The sequence below is a fragment of the Kogia breviceps genome, chromosome 19 (assembly GCF_026419965.1).
Source record: "Kogia breviceps isolate mKogBre1 chromosome 19, mKogBre1 haplotype 1, whole genome shotgun sequence".
NCBI classification, from domain to species: domain Eukaryota; kingdom Metazoa; phylum Chordata; class Mammalia; order Artiodactyla; family Physeteridae; genus Kogia; species Kogia breviceps.
Window position 1 is genome coordinate 46,111,080 of NC_081328.1, and position 20,113 is coordinate 46,131,192.

The 20,113-nt window shown below is 58.6% G+C and overlaps 1 protein-coding gene across 3 annotated transcripts in view; it reads right to left on the reverse strand.

Annotated features, from left to right (window-relative positions):
* Positions 1-20,113, reverse strand: part of ASPSCR1 (ASPSCR1 tether for SLC2A4, UBX domain containing) — a 30,217-nt gene that overhangs the window by 7,137 nt on the left and 2,967 nt on the right. For all 3 annotated transcript variants that reach the window (XM_067021295.1, XM_059047049.2, XM_067021296.1), the window contains 5 exons: positions 18,801-18,915; positions 17,421-17,521; positions 9,681-9,738; positions 8,660-8,733; positions 7,869-8,304 (listed from right to left, as the gene is read on the reverse strand). In XM_067021295.1, the coding sequence (XP_066877396.1) occupies positions 7,869-8,304; positions 8,660-8,733; positions 9,681-9,738; positions 17,421-17,521; positions 18,801-18,842 (711 nt within the window). In that variant the 5' untranslated portion in view covers positions 18,843-18,915. The remainder of the gene's footprint in view (positions 1-7,868; positions 8,305-8,659; positions 8,734-9,680; positions 9,739-17,420; positions 17,522-18,800; positions 18,916-20,113) is intronic.

A 20,113-nucleotide genomic window follows, 5' to 3' on the forward strand; every position in this document is an offset into this window, starting at 1 on the left:
CAGCAGGCTTCTCCGATCATCCCTTCCTACGCTCCGGCCTGACCACAGCCCCACCCACTCTAGAGGTCAGACTCACTAACCTGGGGCTGGTCGAGGGCTGAAGCTGCTCAGTGTACCTGCCAGGTGTCCCAGGGCTGCTCCCCCAGCCACACCCGAGGCCTTGACTGCCCAGGCCGGCAGGTCTCTGCCCTTCCTGAGTGCACAGCTGTGTCACTCCTCGTAATGAAGGGAGGTTGGTTCTCGCCAGGAAGCCCCCCGATCTCAAGGCACTGTGGCAGGGTGGCCAGGAAAGGCTGGCTGAGGCCCGGGAAGTGGGGTCCGTAGGTGGCTGACCGAGGCCCCTGGGGGCTGCCCCCTCAAAGCCACAAGCCTCCTGCAGCCCACAGGCTGTCCATGCCAGAGCTTTCTACAACAAGATGCCAGGCGCCAGGCTGCCCCCCACAGCCATGGCGCCTGCATTCCAGAAGGGCCGAGCACTCGCCTGGGCTCCTGGGGAAGGGCGAAGGCAGATGTGGATGTGCCTGAGCTGGGCACCACAGTGTCCATGAGTGTCAGGCCCCCCGGCGCTCGAGCACAAAGCCCAGAAGCCAACGAGCAAGTTCTGGGACCTCCCTGTCCCAGTCCCGCCCTCCGAGGACCCAGTTCTGGGCACACAAGTCACCCCAAGAATCCAGCAACTGGGTGACTTGTGATCCATGGCCTGGAGCTGAGCCTGCCCATCAGACAGGCCCCCTGATCCCCAGGGGTCATGGCTGGGGAAGTCCGACCCTGAGTGCACGGGGCCACTCCGGCCTCCTTGTCCTCCTGGGTACCTCCAGTGCACAGCCCAGGGGTAAGCTGGAGGACTGCAGACTGCTAGCACTTCCTACAACTCTCCCACAACTTCCAGAACAGGGACGCAGGTGACACCAGCTGCTGGCTTCATGCTGCTCAGGGGCCACTGACTTTCAGTCAGAAAGTGAGCAGACAAAAATCTCTCTGTGTGCTGGATCTACCCTCGATTCACACCCCTCCTCCCATGCCTCAGCTCTGCTCCAGGAGCCCGTTTGTCTGTCCAAGAGCAGCCAGGAGCCGGGGTCCCACACGGGAACCAGAGCACTGGGAGAGAGCCACCTCGAGATGCCACTCTCTCATTCTCCTGCACCGCCCTGCGTCTTGGGGACCTCCGTGCTCCTGGGCAGAGGAGCCAGGGTTCCGAGCAGCCTCTGCTGCCCATCAGAGCCCAGGGGCCAGACCACACAAGTCCCAGAGCTGCTGCCACGACCAGACCCCAGGCGGTCCCTGTCCCATAAGAACAGTGGATGTCCGTGGCTGGGCCGGTAGGACACCCTGTCCTACCAAATGACCGAGGGAGAAGCCGGGGGCTTCACACACCTCCACGTAGCCTGCCCAGCAGATATTTCCACCGCAAAGGGGAGAGAGACCAGGAAAGGAGGAGTGGGTCTGACCGCTCCACGTGGGAGGAAGCAGGACAGACACGGCACCCGCGGAGGCCAAGCCCTGGCCCTGCTCACTTCCAATGCTCTGCCAGCAATCTAGCCCTCATTTGCTGTTCCTTTACCCGCCGCTCCTTGGTCATGGGCAGTTATTATGAACAGCTCCCATCCTAGGTGGATTCATGGAGATGTTTTTGGATGGAGAATAGAGATCTAGGATGAGACACCATTAAGAAAAAAAAAAAAAACACATACAGTGGCCACTGTCAGAGGGCCTCAGCGCCCTCACCATGGGGACTGGGTTCCTGTGTGCTGGCCGAGGGACACAGCCCCAGGGTCCAGGATGGGCCTCCAAGATGAACCTCCCAGTTGGTACCCGAGGATGCTGGTGGGGTGGCAGGCCTAGAACCTTCTCAGCGCACCCGACAGCTGGCCCTCACAGCCCAAATCTCCAGGTCTACTCCTCCAGATCCTACCAGGGAGCCACTCAGAGGACACGCCTCCACTAAGAACCCAATGTCACCAGGCTTGGGTCATCCTGCCAAAGTCGCAGGTTTTCCATCATCAGCTCAAGGTCCAGCTCCTGAACGCTGTCAGTGCCCAGAGCACAGCCCCGGCCCCGTCTCCCGCCGCCCCCACCCCTTAACCTCAGGAACGCCAGAGGAGCCGGTCCCTCCCCCGGTGGCCCCGACGCTGTGGGCATGTCACTATCGGCTAGAAGATGAGCAGAATGATGAGGCAGCCAGAGCCTGGGGTCTGAGCCCACGGGGTGGGGGGTCTACATGACAGCGCATGACAGATGAGAAAACAGGCACGGCCATGATCCTGAGGGGAGGAGCGGCAGGTGTCTGCAGGCTCCAAGAGAGGGGCCACAAGAGACCCGATCCTTCTGGTGGAATGCCCAGCAGGGGTCTCTCATTTCCTGCAAGCACACGACCCTAGCAAAGACTCCCCCGTCCCAGCCTCCACCGAGGGTATTAAGACAAGAGAACACCCAGAAGACCAGAAAGGAGGGAGGTGGACGGAGGGAGCAGACGAGTCAGGCTGTCTGCGAACTGGAGGATACTGGCAAGGGGCCCAGAGGGCACTTGGGAGGGAAAGGACCCTCCAGAGGTGGGGGAACAGGAGCACCCTCTGAGGGTGATGTTCAGAGGAGGCCCTGGGTGACGGCCTGAGGCTGCAAAGACACTCGACTGACACCTGGGCCACTCAGCCATGGGGACTTGGGGACCAGCCACCAGCTGTGGATGGCCACCAGTGCCTTCAGAAAGAGCCTCTGTCACACCGGGATGGACCCTTCGAGGGACCGAGGGGAGGAAGGTGTGAGGGCACTCACAGCCTACCCTCAGCCCCATGCCAAGGGCAGTCAGAGGCCAGGCCTGGAGGGGACCAGGGGACGGGGCTCTGGGCTGAGACATGGGCCCACGGCTTCCCCCAACAGCCAGTGGACATGCTCCAGTGGCCGCCACACGAGTGGCTGAGAACCCACTTGGGCACACAGGGGTCTCCTCATGTCAAAAGCGGCCTCACTGCCTGCTGAGGTTTCATTTTCTTGACAGTAATTTTCCAGCACATGATGACACAGGGAGAAAAAATGTAAAAACTATTCGGAGGTGACCTCAACCCCAGATTTTCCAGCTTCCCTGTGAGGGCTCTTGTTTGCCTCCCGCCCTCCCGCCTCCCTCTTACCCAGACTGTCCTCTGACAATGGTTTTTGGTAACAGGGAATGTGAAGCGTTTCCCCTTGAGGCTTGGAGCTGAAATGAAACACTACTCGGGAGGAACGCGGGCCAAGCCTCCGTCACTCTCAGAGCCGGCCGCCCTCTGGAGGGAGCAACGTGCCAGCACGAGGCTGGGCCTGACCGGCAAGGCTGCACTGAACTCCAGCCCCTCATCCGCTGGGCCTGCCAGCAGCACAGGCGGAGGCCGCGCCTGCCCCAACCCTGGGCCAACGTCCACACCTGGGCCTGCCCACCTTCCAAGCAGGAAAAATGAGAGCATCTTTAAGAAGAGAAACACTGGGCCGCGACAGTGACGCAGGCACACTTTGAAACCCGGTGGCTCCAGTGCCCTGGTGTGGCCCCACCTGTCTGTGCACGCAGTGCGTGAACCCCCAGAGGACTGAAATAAGCAAATGTAAGGCATGGGGTGGCTCTCCACATGCACAGGGGAAGACACCTGCTCCAGGCCAGCAAACCCAGGGGTGGATGCACACAGCAGACCAAAGGGCCAGGAGAAACCCCGCAGAGGGAGCCCCTTGAGCCCGATCAGGATGGGGGCCTGCAAACGAGGCTGCCTGGCCCTGCGGGCAGCTCTGGAGTTCCAGGGGGTACTCTGGCCACCGGGGCGCCCTGCCCACCGGTTCTCCATGGCTTTGCAGGCTGGGCATCTGTCTCTCCCCCAAGTCCAGTCATGGTTGAGACACAGCATGACAGGGACAGCTGGAGGCACTTGCCTGTCACCAGGCTTTAAAAACTGCCTCAAGACTCAATTGGGGCCTTCAAAGTTGCTGACCCATCTGCCAGAAAACCTCAAAGGGCATCCCAAGTTAAGGCCAAGGCCAGAGCCCTGGGACTGTCCACAAACACTGGCAGGGCAGGGACAGGCTCACACCACGCCCTGGACCCACACACGGGGGGACAGCGGGCTGTGCTCTTGGGAGCATGTCATGGACAGGTACCCCGGGCCAAGAGGATGAGGGTGGCAGGGCAGCAAGGGGCACTGCTCTCGGTCCACCCCAGGCCCCAGGTCCTGGCCAGGCTCCCCCCAGCCCTGCGTGTTCTAAACCTTCCCGTAAACCAGGGACAGCCAGAGGCGAAGCTGACGCCTGCCCTGAGACATGGGTGCAAGGTGCGGAGTAAGCCCCCGGGGCCACATCTTCAGAAGCTGAGACCATCCCCTGGAGGGTGAGGGGCAGGCAGGGGAGACTGCAGTCAGCCCGCCCTTCCCAGGGGGTTGGGGCCTTTGATCACGAACCCCTGTGCCAGCTGCGTGGGGGGACGCCGGCTGGGAGCACGGCCCAGCAGCACAAAGAGCTGCGGGGCAGCCTCCTGGGCCAGCGGAAGGACTTCAAAGGACAGGCCAGGGGCCGCCGGGCAGCCCCAGCCTCTCTCCGCACTCGGTTCTGACGGCCAGTAAAACTACCTTCTAATAATTAATGTTCTGACATCAAAGGCAGGAGCCGCCCGGGTCTGTAAACCATCCTGGGCCTCAGCCGAGGACCTGCCTGTATTTCATCCTGTCTCTTCTGACTCTTCATTCAAATCCAAAACCACACACAGGCAAAACATTAATGGGAAACTTGGAAACTCTTTTTGATTACTAAAGCGTACCTTTGAAGTTCCCCCAAAAGTTCTGATTTCTTCCCTTCTCCCCTCCCCCAGGACTCGAGGGGACACAAAGCAGACAGCATGTGGCCAGCCGGGTGCACGGCTGTCAGTGTGACAGGAGGCGCGAGGCAGGCGGGCGGGGGACGCTCCACAATCAACCAGCTGCTGGGGCTCCCAGATCAAAGACACGCACTGCTGGCGGCCAGGCGGACCCTCCCCAGGACTCCTCCTTCCTGGGGCCCCTGGGGTCAGTGCTCGGGGATGCACTGGGATCCTGCGCCTGACAGCAACCACCTATTAGGCTGGCACCAAGACCAGGCCACTCCCCACACAGCCCTGGGGAGTCAGCAGGTTCCCGAGAGGTGCAGAGAGCCACAGCCTTTAGGGTGGGAGAAGGAGACAGCCAGCCCCGGTACTAGTTTTCTGGCCCCCAAACCTAGAGGTCCCCAGAAAGAGCAGGCCCAAAGACAGCCGGGCCCCCGGCCCTGGCTCACCCTAACCACAAGGCTCTGCTTTTGAAAGCTGATTCTGGGCCCAGGTGACGAGCCTGTGAGACTGGGGGCTTCGTACTAGTGTCTAATGCAGCTCAGACATCAGCGTAGAAGCCAGTGGGGTCCCTGAAGAGCCAGGGCACCACCACCACCTCCCCAGGATGGACATTCACGGGGCTTGGGACTGGCTCAGTTCCCCTCTCCTCCCCTCCCCCATCCATTCAGCAAGGACACACAAAGCATGGTTCAGGAAGCAGAAGCAAGCCCCCGCCACCTTCCTCTCTGCAGGAACTTGGGCTCTGACCCACCGCTGAGCCTCTGCACGGCCCACCCTGCGCAGGCACAGGTGCCCCTGCCCCTCCACCCTCCCCTTCAGGTGTGTGACCTGAAAGCAAGAGTGAGGAGGGTGCTCCAGCACTAAAATATTAGTTAACAGCAACTCAGAGTGTAGCTAAACACATCACTGAAACTGGACTGACCCCTGGAATGCAAGCATAGCTTCATGGGGGAAATCTATCCAAAACCTCAGCATGCAAACAAACTAAATGAGAGCGAAGGTATGGAATCACCTCAATGCAGGAAAAGCAGTTCATAAAGCACCACTCTTACTTTTGATAAAGAAAAATTCTCAGAGTATTAGGAATAGAAACTCTTGATTTGATAAAGACTTTTCACAGCCTGCAGCATCTTTCATAGATAAACTAAGATTACTCCGTGTGAGATCAAGGTCAAGACAAGGATGCCCACTAAATTTGCTATATTCAACAGATACCAGAGATCCAATCACTGCAATACAACAACAACAACAAAAAAAAAAAAAAAAAAAAAAAAAAAAAAAAGAGAAGTAAGGACATCAAGGAAAAAGATAAACTGACATTATTTGCAGACTCCAATTGAAAATTAGGAACTGCTGGAACCAGTAAAGCAAGTGAGCAAGGCTGCTGGGTATAAAAACCAGCAGCATCCACTGCCCGGGTGGAGCCTCGCCATCCTCACTCCACAAGCTCCTGCTCCAGGCAGGGAATCCTGCAATGGCTCTCCATCGTCTGGAAAGGTGATTTGTAAAAAGGAATTCATTTCAGCAGTGGTATCCTTCTCGTCTCATAAAACCTCAAGTGGACCCTGAGTGTTGGCACATGGAGCCGCTCTGGCTGGAAGGAAGGGCAGAAGAGAACAGAGAACCTGGAGCCCTCACTCAGAAGGCGCCCACATGCACCTGTGCAGCCTCAAGGGCTCCACAGGTGACAACGTGCAGCCCAGGCTGGAAACCCAGGCTGGCCCCACTGTAAGGTTTCTTTATCTGGAAAGACCCTCTCCAGCCACAAGCCAGAGACCTAAGCTGGACTCTGGATGAATGCCTGAGCCTCCCCAGGGGCCAAGCCCAAGAGGCAGGGGGCCTGGCACAGCCCAGGAGCCCAAGACGTTGGGAAATCTACTACAACACGCCTTTCCTGAAAACAGTCTGTGAACGCTGCTGAGGGAGCAGTCACACAGAGGGACACAAAGAAGCCTACGGAAGCTCTGCCGTACAACTCATGAAAGCCCTACTGGAGAAAGTCCCAGAGGCGCTCCATCCTGCCCTGGTGCCAAGCTTGAGCACCAACCCGACAGGGGCCACGCCTGTCCTCCCTCTTAGGAGCTCCAACACAGCTGCCACTGCCCAGGGCGAGGCTGGCCTGACCCACAGAAGACCAGAGATGGCCTCCATCAGACAGTGGGGAGGCAGACACTGGCCACATGCCTGACTTCTGCAGAGGTGCCGCCCACCTGGGGGTCCTCTTGCTCAGCGTGATCCAAGATGCAAGGCCCCTTACACCCCTCATGTTTGTGTGTGGTCAGAGCAGGGGACAGGGACAGGCATCACTGTGGGGGAGGATGTGAGACTAGGGCACAGCTCAAAGGTGCCCAAAGACAGATTCAACATCGAGAAGACAAAAAGCCTAACGCTGCCCTGATGGTAGGTGTCTATATAGTAAGTCGTACCTCAATAGAGCTGATCAGACTAGAAGACAGCGTCACAGAGGCAACCCAGGGCCTGGGCCGTTTCATCACAGCTCCATGAGGGCTGCATGCCCTCCTCCCAGCTGTGGCTCAGATGGCCGCCAGGAACTTCCAAGAAGTCCCCACCAGAAACGCCCGAGGCCCCACCCACAAGCTTGCGAAGAGTGAGCAAACTCACCCTCTTCTGCCTGTTTGGCATGTGCCCCACACGCCCACTGGCCAGCGGTGGGACGTAGCACGTGAGCTGCAGCATGCCTGGCTCAGGAGTCAATGTGGCGTGGGACAGTCAAGGCCAAACCACCTTCACGTCAAAAGCCAGTCAAACCCACCAGCCCAGGAGAAGGTGGAGGTGCCGGGTCCAAGGCTCTGGGAAGGATGGCTCTCTTGGCTGTGACATGGCCAGCCAAGACATGCAGGTTTGTCAAAACTCATCAATTGTACATCTAAAATGGTGCCTCAAGAAAGCTGATTTCAGGTAAAGCAAAACCAAAAAAATCGCTTCCCTGGGAAGATGAAACCGCACCCAGCAACCCTGCTGCACCCTGGGCTGACCAGCCACGAGGTCAGGTGCAGTCAAGAGAAAGGACCCCAGCGCCCAGCTCACCCCTTACCAGCTCCGGCTCCGGCTGGGGCTCCTGGCCAGGCCTTGACTTCTTTGGCTGGGAGGGGCCTGCAGGGCTGGAGAAGGACTTTGGCAGTTTGGCTGAAGATGACATCAGAGGCCTCACGGACCCGGAGGGGCCCCCCAGTCGCTGTCCCCCACCCGAGAAAGGAACAAAGGGGGCTGGTGTGGGCTCCTTCGAGATCTGCTTCTCCTGAGCATCCACTGGCTTCGGGCCCAGGCCATCCACGCGGCCGGCCCCCGGGCTCGCTGTCCCATCCTGATGGCTCTCATCGCCCTGGCTGAGGCCCGCTGAATTCAGTGGAAACAGAGGGCTGCTGGCTGCCTGGTCGGCCGACAAGGAAAGGGTCGGGCTTCCTGGGCTTTTGCTCCAGGAGACCCCAGGCTCCTGCTTGCCAGTGGAATCATGTCGCTTCATGGAAAACCTGAGTGGGTAGGCCCGGAAAGCAAATGAAATGCCATACACGGAGCCCCAGGTCTCACAGTGCCAGCATCGTATGTTCTGGTGACTACCAAACCAAATCCAACCCCCTGAAAGCACCCCACAGCCCTTCCCGACCCGCCTCACCTCACGGGGGAAGAAGCGTGCGTGGGGCTGCCACGCCAGCCCGGCTGAGGGCAGATCCCCCACCTGACGCTGCACCCCATGGTGCCCAGCCCCGCCAGACTGCCGGCAGGAGAAGAGACCAGCAAGGGTCTGGGCTTCCCCACATTTTCTGTTTCCTCTCCCTTGAGACCACAGTTTTCTTCACTAAACGAGACTCAGAGACCCCCCCCCACCTGATGATGGCACTGCCCCCGGTGAGGCCCAGTGACTGCAGCGTCGTGCTCTGCAAGGCGGCTCTGCCGGTCACCTGTGAGGAGGGAACAGGACATCCTGCTGACCCCTCGCTGCCTCCCCCAGCCTGGGCACTGTGTCACCAGCACCGTGGGGTCCCCCAGCCAGCCACAGCTCCCAAAAGGCATGGGTCCAGCCCCCTGCACCCCAATCTATACCCGAGCATTTTTTCGCTGGTCCATGTCTATCTCCCCAACCCCACCCCATCCGAGGTCTGGGTGGGAAGGGCTCAGGCCTGGGTTAGGCACATCTGGCCAGCTGACCAGCCCTCTGAGGGCTGGAGCTGATCCAGGCCCAGGTGCCTGAGGCCCAGTGGTCTGTCTCCTCCAGGGGAGGACCCATCCCCCCAGGTCCCTCCCGCTCACAGCCCTGGAACCCCTGCCCCGCTGAGCCCTGGGTCAGGAACCTCAAACTGGGATAAATAGGTGGGTGTGCCCCGTCTACACCAGGGGCCCCTCGGGGACAGTGGCCACCCCAGGCCAGGAAAGGGCGCTTGGCCAGGGTTGAAACAAAAAAGCCCCTGTGAGCCAGGGGACAAGCGCCAAGAGGGTCCCCCGTCACGGGCGGGCGGGCGGGGACAGGCAGGGCCTCAGTGCCAGGCCAAGCCTGCACCACACCACACTCGGTTTTGAAAAAGATCAAAACTTTGAGCAAAGCAAATATTTATTAAAATGAAACCACTTTTGTGACTCTTGGGCTTTGAGAGAAGCTGAGAAAACAAACAGGGCTCTGAGGGAGGTTTGGGAGCAGCCCGGGCGGCCCACAGTTGGTTCCAGCAGAGCCGGCGTCCTGCCTTTTTTCCATGAAACACATCATGCTTTCAGGGCCCAAGTCTGCCCATCGCTGCTTTGAAAGGTCTAAAGGAGTGAATTTTCCAGATTGGAAAGTGAGGCTGGGCCTGCGTGGCGGCTGGGAGTGGGCGGCACGGCGCGGGCCAGGCGGGTGGGCCCACAGCTCACCTACCTCATCTCTCATGTACACGCAGACGGGGCTGGCCTCACACGGCCGGTCCAGACACTCCCTGAGAGGGGAGGGAAGAAAGCATCACAGGTAGCCACTGCCTGGGGACACTGCTGCCCTGGGGACAGCACCCTGGCCAGCCACTGTGGGGGGCCCACCCTGGCCACCCCACAGCTGGCCATCAGCCCACGGCCTGGGGGTGTCTCCCACCTGCCGACGGCCTCCCGGCTCAGAGCAAAGGGAGGACACAGAACACGGGGACAGGCGGCACCAGCCACCTCCTGGACGTGCCGTGGGTTGCTGTCAACTGTGCCCAGGGTCGGTGATGAGAAAGTCCTGGGAGGGCATGATCTGGGCTTTTATCCGAAGCTGTCCCCTGAGAAGGCTGCTGTCCCCAGAAGCACCAGGAGCACTTGGCACGGATCTATCACACAGACTCCGAGGAGAGAGCGGGGCAACTCCAGGACAAACACGGAGGTGGGCAGCAGGCCCGGCCACCAACTCCCCTCCCCTATAAACCAGACCCTGAGATGGGAGGGAAGGGCCCCCAGGAAGCACAGCTGGGCGGGCTGGAGGATGGCCGGCGGTCAGGCGCACAGTCGCGCACACACCCTCAGGATGGCCGACGCCACTCACACAGGCCTGTGACGACCAAGGGAAGTTCATTCCTGCATTTCCTGACACATACCCATAGAACTAGCCCCCAAATAAACGCGTGTCCCAGACCTATAGGCAGTGCCCCAGGCCTGACCCTCTCCTCCAGGAAGGGTGACACAAGGCGTTGCGCCTGCCCGAGTAGGAGACCTGGAGCGCCCTCAGGCCGTGCAGTGCTGCCCTGCCGAGCCCAGGGCTCAGACAAGGAGGTGGCTGGGATGGGAGACACAGAGGCTGAGCTGGTGACTGTACACAGACACTCGGCTGCCTGGGCCCGTCCCCGAGACCCGTGACGCTGTCCTCTGCTCAGGTTCAGCATGTTTTCTCCCATCTCTCTTGTTTGCTTTCAGTTTATGCTTTTGCATATTCCCCAGGGCTGAGACACTCAAGCTAATCCAGAGCTTGCCGTGGGGGCCCCTGGAAGAGGTCCCTGGCCACCTCCCACAGGTTGCCGGTCCCCATGGAGCTCACCCCCGGCTCTCCCCAAGGCTGTGCTCACAAAGAAGCCGCTCCCCAGGGAAGGCTTCCAGCCCTCGACCAGAGCCACATGGGGGCCGGCCATGGCGGGTGTGACCCCGCACACACAGTGTGGCCAGGCCTCAGGAAAACACAAGACCCCAAAGTGCCAGAGAGACAACCCTGACCAGGCCTACACGCTCTTCATCCTGAAACCAAAACAGAGAAAGAGTGAGGGAAGATACTCCAGCAAACAAGATCCCAGGGCAAGAGAGGAGGAAGGCGGTGGGGAGACACAGGGGTCCTGCCCCTTTCAACGGCAACAGAGACAGCAGCTGCCTGGGCTCAGAAAGCAAGCTGACTGCCCACCACAAGACAGGCAGAGTCCCCTCTGCTCGCAGGGGCTCTGGCCAGGCGTCCTCCCTCAAAATCCTTGTCCAGGGCACCCGATGCCAGCGTGGGGACCACCAATCACAAACAGGGACGAGAGCACAGCAGCACCCGGGAAGGCCTGCCTGCCTGCTGCCCTCGGAGGCCCCTGGACATCAAACAGCAGCTCAGCTTTGATGTCGGCTCCTCCAGAGAGATCGGATTCCCGCGTGTGGGATCTGAGGAGAGGCCTGTAAACACGCCGAGGGGAGGGGCAGCCGAGATCACTTCCAGACCTTCCTAGCCAATTAACAGCGCTCTCCCATCCGGCCGAGGACAGTGGACCAGGAGGTTCGAGCTCAACGGAGAGTCGAAGCCACCACTCCCTGCAACAGACATTGCTAAAGCTCCACGCGTCTCAGAGGGAGTCTAGAGGGGACCTCCTGGGGACCCTTGTGCCCCTGGACCTGCTCCCACCCCCCAGCCCAGGCAGAGCCACTGGACGCCACTTGGCCCAAAGGGATGATGCTGGGGAGGAGTGGCAGGATCTCACTCTACCTAAGGCCGGCACACCTGCTCTCGGGGCCAGGCCTGGGGCCAGCAGGGTCAGCCAGGCAGGGCAAAGGCGCTGCTGCTGCTGCTGCTGTGTTCTTCAACCACCATGGAGAGTGTCACCCCACAGACACGGGCCATCCGCCCACCGAGATGGCTCCTGGCAGGGCTCACGGGGAGGTGAAGCTGTGAACTGGGGGCAAGGCAGGCATCTGGAACCCCTTCTGTTTTTGTCACCTGTTTGGGCCTGACCAAGTTGGGCTGGTACAAACTCAGGTGTCACCGACACAAGCGTGACACCACAGCGCTCCCACACAAGAACAACCGAAACTGACAAAAACCAACTGAAACTAACAGAGCTGTGACTTCAGGCTCAGAGGGGTCCCTGCTGCCACAAGGAAGCCCAGAGTGGATGAGGCCACATCCCAAGGGGCCAGGTGACTCACATCCACCACCACCCAGCAGCCCAGCCCACAAAGAGATGAGGTTGTGGCCGGAGGGAGCAAGGAGGCCAAGGCTCGGCCGAATCACAGAGACTCCTCCTCCAGAGCAGACGGAGTTGGGAGTTGCAGGGGGAAGGCAGCCCCTGGCCCTCCCAAACAAGACGGGGGGCATGGGGAGGTGCTGCGCGAGAGCCCTGAATCTAGGCCTCTGGCTGCCCACCCACAAGGCTCTGGGTCTGGGCACAGCGTGACCACAGGCCGGCCACCAACCTCAGGGGCTGCCCCTCCCTGCAGCCCGCTGTGCCCTGGGGGCCCTACAACCCTGAGAGAACAGGCAGACACCTGCCTTTCCCAGGGACGCTCGACTCCCTGCTTTTACTACCCACAGGATGAACATGGCTGAGATGGACCAGTGGGCTTGGCTGTGAAATCAGGCCAGGTGTAGATGGGCAACGGGCTTTAGGGAAGAATCCAGCCTGGCATGGCATGCCTGGAGCCCTCCCTGCAGCAGACGCCCGAGAAGTAGAGAGGAGGACAGGCCAGCCCACATGGAGCTGGTGCCATCCGTGGCGGCTACCCGTCCACACGGGTGCTGAACACGCGCAGGGCAGCTGGCCCAGAAGGAGGCCAGCTCCAAGTGTGAGACACACCGGATTTCAAAGACCTCCTACCAACAAAGAATGTAAAATATCTCCTTTTTCCTGTTGATTACGTGTTCAGAGAATATTCTGGATATATTGAGTCAAGTTAATTATATTCCTAAAATTAATTACACCTGTTTTTACTTTCCTTTGATGTGGCTACCAAAAAATTCTGAATTACCTCCGTGTCCCGCACATGTGGCCCACATGGCATGTCCAGTGGACAGTTCGTTGCTCCAGACGCTAGGGTCAGGGCTGGGCCACCATCCACCCTGATCCCCATGCAAAGGACCTGCCACCTGACCAACAGTGGACCCAGGGCGCTGTGCTCGTCTCCCACAGCTCCCAGCCATGCACGGCACCAGTTGCTTGGGACGCTTACCATCCCCAAAAGCATCAAGTGACAAAAACCAGCTTCCTACTTGCCCCACTCTGTGGGGACTTGGGACACTTGGAATTCCCAGAGCTTCCCGCCCCCTGCCAGCAAGGGAGCTGCTGTGTGCCAGCCGGAGCTCCCTTGCCTCATCGGACCCGTCAGGCGGCTGCCCCACACGTTGCCAGGCCCTTGCAGTGGTGGGCAGCTGACTGCAGCCCCTGCACAGCTCCAGCATGGTTTCGCCAGCTCACTGGGCATCTGGCCACGACTTTGGGGCTGAAGACGCTGCCCTCCCTCCCTCGTCTGAACCTTGCTTCACAGTTAGGGAGTGCCAGCTTCCAAGGAAAGGCCCAGACCTGCACTTCTGGAGATGAAGCCTAGACAAGTCCCCATTTGCTGGGCCAGCAATTTTGCCTCCAGAGTAAATGCTCAGGGCGGAGTCGGGTACAGACCTCCAGCTGTCCACAGGATGGGCTAGGCACGCATGCGGGCACACGCGCACACAAAACAGGACTGCACAGCCATGGAAACGATGCTGAGGGCATTTCCAAGAAAACACGAAACAGTCACAGCAAGAAAAAGAGCGTGCGTGCCATGCCGTGCTCAACGCTGCATGAGAGTTAAGAACTCGTCCCTGCGCAATGACCCCTCCCAGGGCCCACCTCCTCCTGATGTCACCTCGTTTCTTATGCAGCTGTCCCCACTGCCCCCACGTTCTGTTTCTTGTATCTTAAACCCAGGTTACGGAGTCAGTCAGTCCTGAGAGGCTCATGTGAACCAGTGTTCCAGCACCTCGGCCCCTCCCCAGAGGCAGCCCCCAGACCGCCAACAACTTGGGGGCCAGATGGGAGCATCAGGCTTCATCGTGACAAGGAAACCCTGGCTCCCCAGGCCAAGAGCTGAGGAAACACCCAGCCTTCCCGGGTGGATGGACCCCGTACCATGGAGCCCCGTCTCCTCCCTCTGGGTTACTCCTCCTTTTGGTGGTCACAGCCTAAGCTGGGGGCCTGGCGACACGGCTCCCGCCGCGCCTGTGTCTGGGGCCGCCACTCAGGAGGCCCTCGTCTGCCTGCTTCCGGGTGGACCTGCCTGCCTGCCTGCCCTTCGGTGGAGCAGTTAGCAGCTTGCTCAGAGGGTGTGTGCGGTAAATGGGTGACCTGTGTGTCTAAAAATGGCTTTGTCTCATCCTCACCCCTCAATAATCTAGCAAAATAGAGAATTCTAGAACAAATGAATTTCCTACAGTATTCTGAAGGCACTGCTTGGCCACCTTCCTGGTGGTGCCATGGGGAGCCTGTGGCCTTTGTGCAGGCCTGCTGTGCCTCACTGAGCGTGGGGAACCATCCCATCGTCTCCAGCTCCTGATGAGTTACAGTAATGCCACCAGATGAGGCCCCACTGGTACAGGCATAGCTGGCCTGTCACTCTGGAAACACATGCCCTTCAGTTCCAGGACGGTTTCCCATCATCTTCACCAGCTTCCTCCTGTGCTTCTGTTTTCTTTCTAGAGATGCAGTATTAGGAGCCAGCGGCCTGGTCTGTCCTGAGTCCCCTTCCTCCGGCCTCCATCCTTGTGCTTGGCTGCCTGGCTCTGTGGCTCCTCCCAGGAGGAGGGATGGCAGGGACCCTGCACCCCAGGTCCAAGAATCGGCTCCCAAGCCTCGAGTGGCCAACCCCACATGCCCTCAGGCATTTGCCACCTCAGAAAGAATGCGCTCAGTCAGGCCTAAGACCAGCCAATCACACTGGCTAACCCTCAGGCGCATGAGTAGAATGGCATATCCTCAGGCCACCAGCCACTCCCAGACAAGCGGCGCCTTGTCATGTGAGGCCTTGTCCTGTGAGACGGGGATTGTGCCGTTTGATCCATAGCTGTGGCTGACCCCTGCACCTTCTACTGCAGCTTTCCGATCTGCTTCCAAGGGCTCTTCCTTATCTTTTTTTTTTTTTTTTTTTTTTTTGCGGTACGTGGACCTCTCACTGTTGTGGCCTCTCCCCGTTGCGGAGCACAGGCTCCGGACACGCAGGCTCAGCGGCCATGGCTCATGGGCCCAGCAGCTCCGCGGCATATGGAATCTTCCCGCACCGGAGCACGAACCCGTGTCCCCTGCATCGGCAGGCGGACTCTCAACCGCTGCGCCACCAGGGAAGCCCTCCTTATCTTTGAATGTTCCTTTTTAATAGCATCCAGCTCCAGTTCCAACAGCCTCTCCATCCTCAGAGAACAGGAACAAATGCTGTCACCCGTCCTGACAGCTGCCATCTCTTCCTGTCTGTCTGCATTGGCCTCTCATGTCAGCCTTGCTCAAATGTCTGGGCACCCTTGGCTGTGGGCTCCTGTTTACGCCCAGGGCTCTGGCCGCAGTGCAGCTGGCTATCAGCATCCATGTGGTGATCTGGGGAGCCACCCACCCATGCCCCCAACATTGGGAGCTTCCACCATTTTGGGAGCCACATGGGGGGATCACACTCACCTACCCCGATTCTCGGGACAGCAAGGGCATCCCCAGTCCAGAGAGCCCCACCCTACTCAGGGAACTACCTCCGGCACCAGCAGCATGGAGTGCGAGGGGATCTAGGACCCCACATCATCCAGCACCTGCCCTGGCCCCTTGTCACCCTTCCCACCCACGTCCAAGTGCTGTTACTGCCTCAGCTCCTGCTCTCTCCATCCTCCAGGCTGTATCTCTGTAAAGTCCTTTAATGGCATTTTAGTTGCCTTTTGGGAGGGAGAAGAATCACACGCTGTGTTCCATGTGTTTCTCCTCTCCTTATTTCTGCCCCAGGGCCTTTGCACTTGGTGCCCCTTTGGCCCAGATGGCTCCTTCTCAGATCCTAGTGCAGCTGGCTCCTCCACGACCTTCCCCACCACCTCCCAAGGCGTCTTCCCTTCTTCTTTGTGATAGCTTCTGGATAGTCTCTTCTGGTAGCTCTGTATACCTGCCTATTAGCTATGGGAGAGCAGGACCAACTTCCTACTAGAGCCCCAGCCCAGCCTGTGCTGAATAAATGAAAGAATGAAGTAGAAACAGAGGCAGAAGCCCCATCTTTTCAGCAGCTGAGAAGGCAGGTGCTGGCATCCCAGGCCCTGGGCTTTGAGGCACCCCCTCCTCCCCTGGGTCTCTGTTTCTTCTTCTGAAAACAAGGGCAACAGCAGCCTGACCCCGCCCCCAGCTGACAGAGGAACCAGTCAGACAATAGGTGCCAAGAGCAGTAGAGTGAGGTGGCAGCCTGTGTACTCATCTTAGAAGCACTAATACTGTCAGAGGCCACCTGAGTGGGGGCACAGAATTCTCAGGAGAGCATCCGGGTAGGAAGCAGAAGCTGGCTGCAGGGGCAGCATCCCCAGCTGCCCAGGACCAGGCTCGTAGGAGGCGGAGGGGCCATCCAGTCTTGGCACAGCAGCCCACCGTGGCCTCGTCATACAAAGAACTGGCAACAGGGGGACACCAGCACATCAGATACGGGGAGAGGAGTTCCATGGGAGCGGCTGAGGTGGGGGAGCAGGAATCTGGATGCTGGGACAGCAGAGGCAGTGGTGCCACATCAGATCAGAGCAGGCTTTCCTAGAGCGAGGCCCTGTCACCGTGATGGCCCTACCCAGAGTCCCCTCTTCTGCACAGACAAACCATGGGCCAGGTCCTGTTCTCGACACTTGAGACACATTAACTCATCTCATCCTCATATCACCCCTGGGAGGCCCAGAGAGAGCAAGCAACTTGCCCACAGCCACACAGCAACCACTATACCCGCCCATGGTCCCTTCCACTCTGTTGGTTGAGACGTTTAAAAGTGGACAAAGTCTTCCATCCCACAATGAAAAACCAAAACTTAGAAAACTACCATTCTGACACACTCAGAAATAAAGTTTAAACCATTAATCACCAGATAGAAACTGACACATGTCAACTGTCATCAAGATGTTTTCTTTAAATACAGCCCATTCTCATGACAAGGAAGTTTTACACCTGCAGCATTTGTCAGCTGAGAAGCCCAGCACCCCACTTCTCCCCTCACTGCTCACCACACAGGTGGGGACCTCTTGGGTTCCCCGCAAGCTCTTCCAGGAGGGCACAGCCTGGCTGTCATACCAGGACACCGAGTAAAAAAGATGAGCTACTGGTGACCAGCACCTGCCGGTATGAGGCCAAAGCAAAGCTCAGGCTTGTGGCTCTGGACCAGCCCCAGTGACCGTGGCAGCATCCCCAGGGCCGAGGGAGACAGAGCCCCAAACCTGCTCACTGACACTTACTTGATCTGGGCAAAACGGCAGAGAAGCTCCCAGAGTGTCTGGCCTGAGCAGAAAGTGTCTTGCAACCTGGAGCCATCATCCAACTGCAGAGCAATGCGCACCTGAGGGGCGAGATACAGGAACCAAGTCAGGAAGAGGAGCAGCTATCCCAGCTGGACCCCAGACCAGGTCTGATCCTTAGGGCACAGGCGGAGGGCATTGTGTTTGCTGAATTTTAGTAAGTGAGCACACTGCTTTACAGGATAATTTTAACAATTATCTCCCTAAATAGTGACACAAGTCTACAACCCACAAGGGGGGAAATTCTCCTCTGGTCCCTCTGTTGAACAACAGACACACTAAAGCACGAGTGCAGAGACCCTAGGTAAGGACCTTGCACAGCCCCACCTGTTACAGCCCAGCGCGTGACTCTCTAGGTCATTGCTACTCCTGCCCTTCTGGCCAAGGGACTCCTCAAGGGCACGTTTATTTACATTAAATCCCAATAACAAACAGAGGAGGAACTGTTCTGTGGGAAACTGCGAGGGGGTCTCCAACACACCCAAAGAACGCACAAGGGAAGTCAGGGTGCTTCCATGCGAATGGCTGAGAACCACAACTGTAATGGAAAAAGGTGCATTAATAAGCTCAGCCCCAGGCGCCTGACTCCTGGTGGGCTCTGGACAGAGAACTAACACCCCAGGGCCTGAGCCTCCTTGCCTCTCGACACAGATGAAAACTACTTCCCTGCCGTGTTGGAAGAATTTGCAGTTTCGTATGTAAAGGACCCGCTTGTGCACAAGAGAGCAGCTATCACCATGATTCTTGTCTCTATCCACGGTAACCCTAGTGTCATTCGCTAAATCCCTAGGACATAAAAGTTACTGATTTGGTAGAAAGCAGTGGGCTGCAGTCAGAAGACTCAGGCTGTGGTCTAGCCGAGGATGGTCAGAGGAAGCCTGCACCCCTGAGCTGGGTGTCCTCATCCCAGAAGTGAGGCTGCACTGGACACCGCACAGAGTCCTGTGGGCTCTAAGACTCTTGGTGATTTTCTGACCAGAAACATCAGGTCGTATGGTGGATGCTGCTAGCACGCTGATACGGACACAGCACAATTAACCACCTCTCCACCCCCCACCCCCAAAAAACATTCAGCACAAAGAATGAAAAGTCTCATTTCCAATCATCAGCTTTTGGAGTAGAAAAGTGGCTCTGGCCTAACCTAGAGAAGGCAGTCTCACCCGAGGACGAGGACAAGTGCCTCGCCTGCACAGCCCTCTGCAACAGCCCATGCTCCCCACCCCGTGTGCTCAGCCTGCTGATACACCCTGCGGCCCAAATGGTCTCAATGGAAGAGCCTGGAGGAGCAGCGCCGCCAGTCCCTCCTTGAGAGCCACCTACCATGTTCTCGGGCCCCTCGCGGCTCCGGGAGATGGGCACCATCTCCAGCTTGGCGTTATTGGGCAGATTGGCAAATCTCCACTGGAGAGAGAGGTCAAGCACATTCCTCTGAAACCTGCAAAACAGACCAAAGCCACAGGCTGCCTGCCGACCTGAACACAGCACAGCCCTGCCGGGAGCACGGTACAAGCAGAGTGACGCCCACGTCTGGCTAGCAATTCCACAGCCCACGGCGCCAAGGTTGCAGGAACAGAGTGATGGCCAGCAAGCCTGCAGAGACAGGGTGGGTCCCTGACTCCAGCAGTGGGTCTTCCAAAAGAAAGAGAAAGTGAGCATTGATACAGGTCGGGCAAGAACAGAGAGAACACAGACAGGTCACCCCTGGGGCAAACCGAGGGCCTGCTCTTTCAGACTGTGAAGCAGCAACCAGCCCAAGTACAAACTCAGAAGATAAAAGCACACGTGGGCATGACTAAGGGGTGTGCACCGTGCTCTGTGCAGCAAAGTTCTAACAGAACGATGCCCTGTCGCCACTGCTCGGAGCTGCAGCAGTCTGGCCACTGCGGCCACTCTCCCTGTGCTGCTGGCCATCAGCCAAAATGACCCGCTCCTGTCACTCCTGCTTCCTGCTACCCTTGGAAGCAGGGCCACACACCCCCAAACCAGTGACAGAGGCAAAAGTTCTAGAGAACCACAAATGGAATGACCGGGCCTAAAGTCTCCATGGAGAGCCAGGCCTTCACGGTGGCTGAGAGTCACAGATGAAGGGCTGAGCCCGCCATTCCTAGCTCACAAAGCCAGGTCCTCCAACCCTGGAGCAGCCCTTCAGTCTCTCTGCCTGTGTCCTGCATGTTTTAGCCGCTGCACAGGGACCTGGCAGCTTAGAGCTTCCAACAGATGAGGAAGAGGCCCCCACGGGCCTGCAGCCCCCTCTGACCCTCATGCATAGAGCTCCTGGATCCAAGGAGGGATGGTTCTTGGAAGGAACTGAGGGGAGCAAAGTGAACTGGTGAGTCAGGGTGGAAATATCCACAGCCAGGAGAGGAGGGCAGGTGGAGAATCCAGGGACCTCCGAGACGCCTGCTGCTCTCTATTGACAGCCTGCCCTCCCGAGAAGCATAGTCAGGGTCGTGGTCACCCTACTTCACAAACTGGAAACTCAGATGAGAAGTGCCAGTAGGCAGCCTAGGCCACCCAAAGGCAGTGCTGGGACCACAATCTGCAGCTCCTGATATCCAGCTCAGATCATACCTCTTTGGTGGACTGACAAGGAGTCAGATACTCACTCCTGAGAAAAGGAGAGAGAGGAAGGC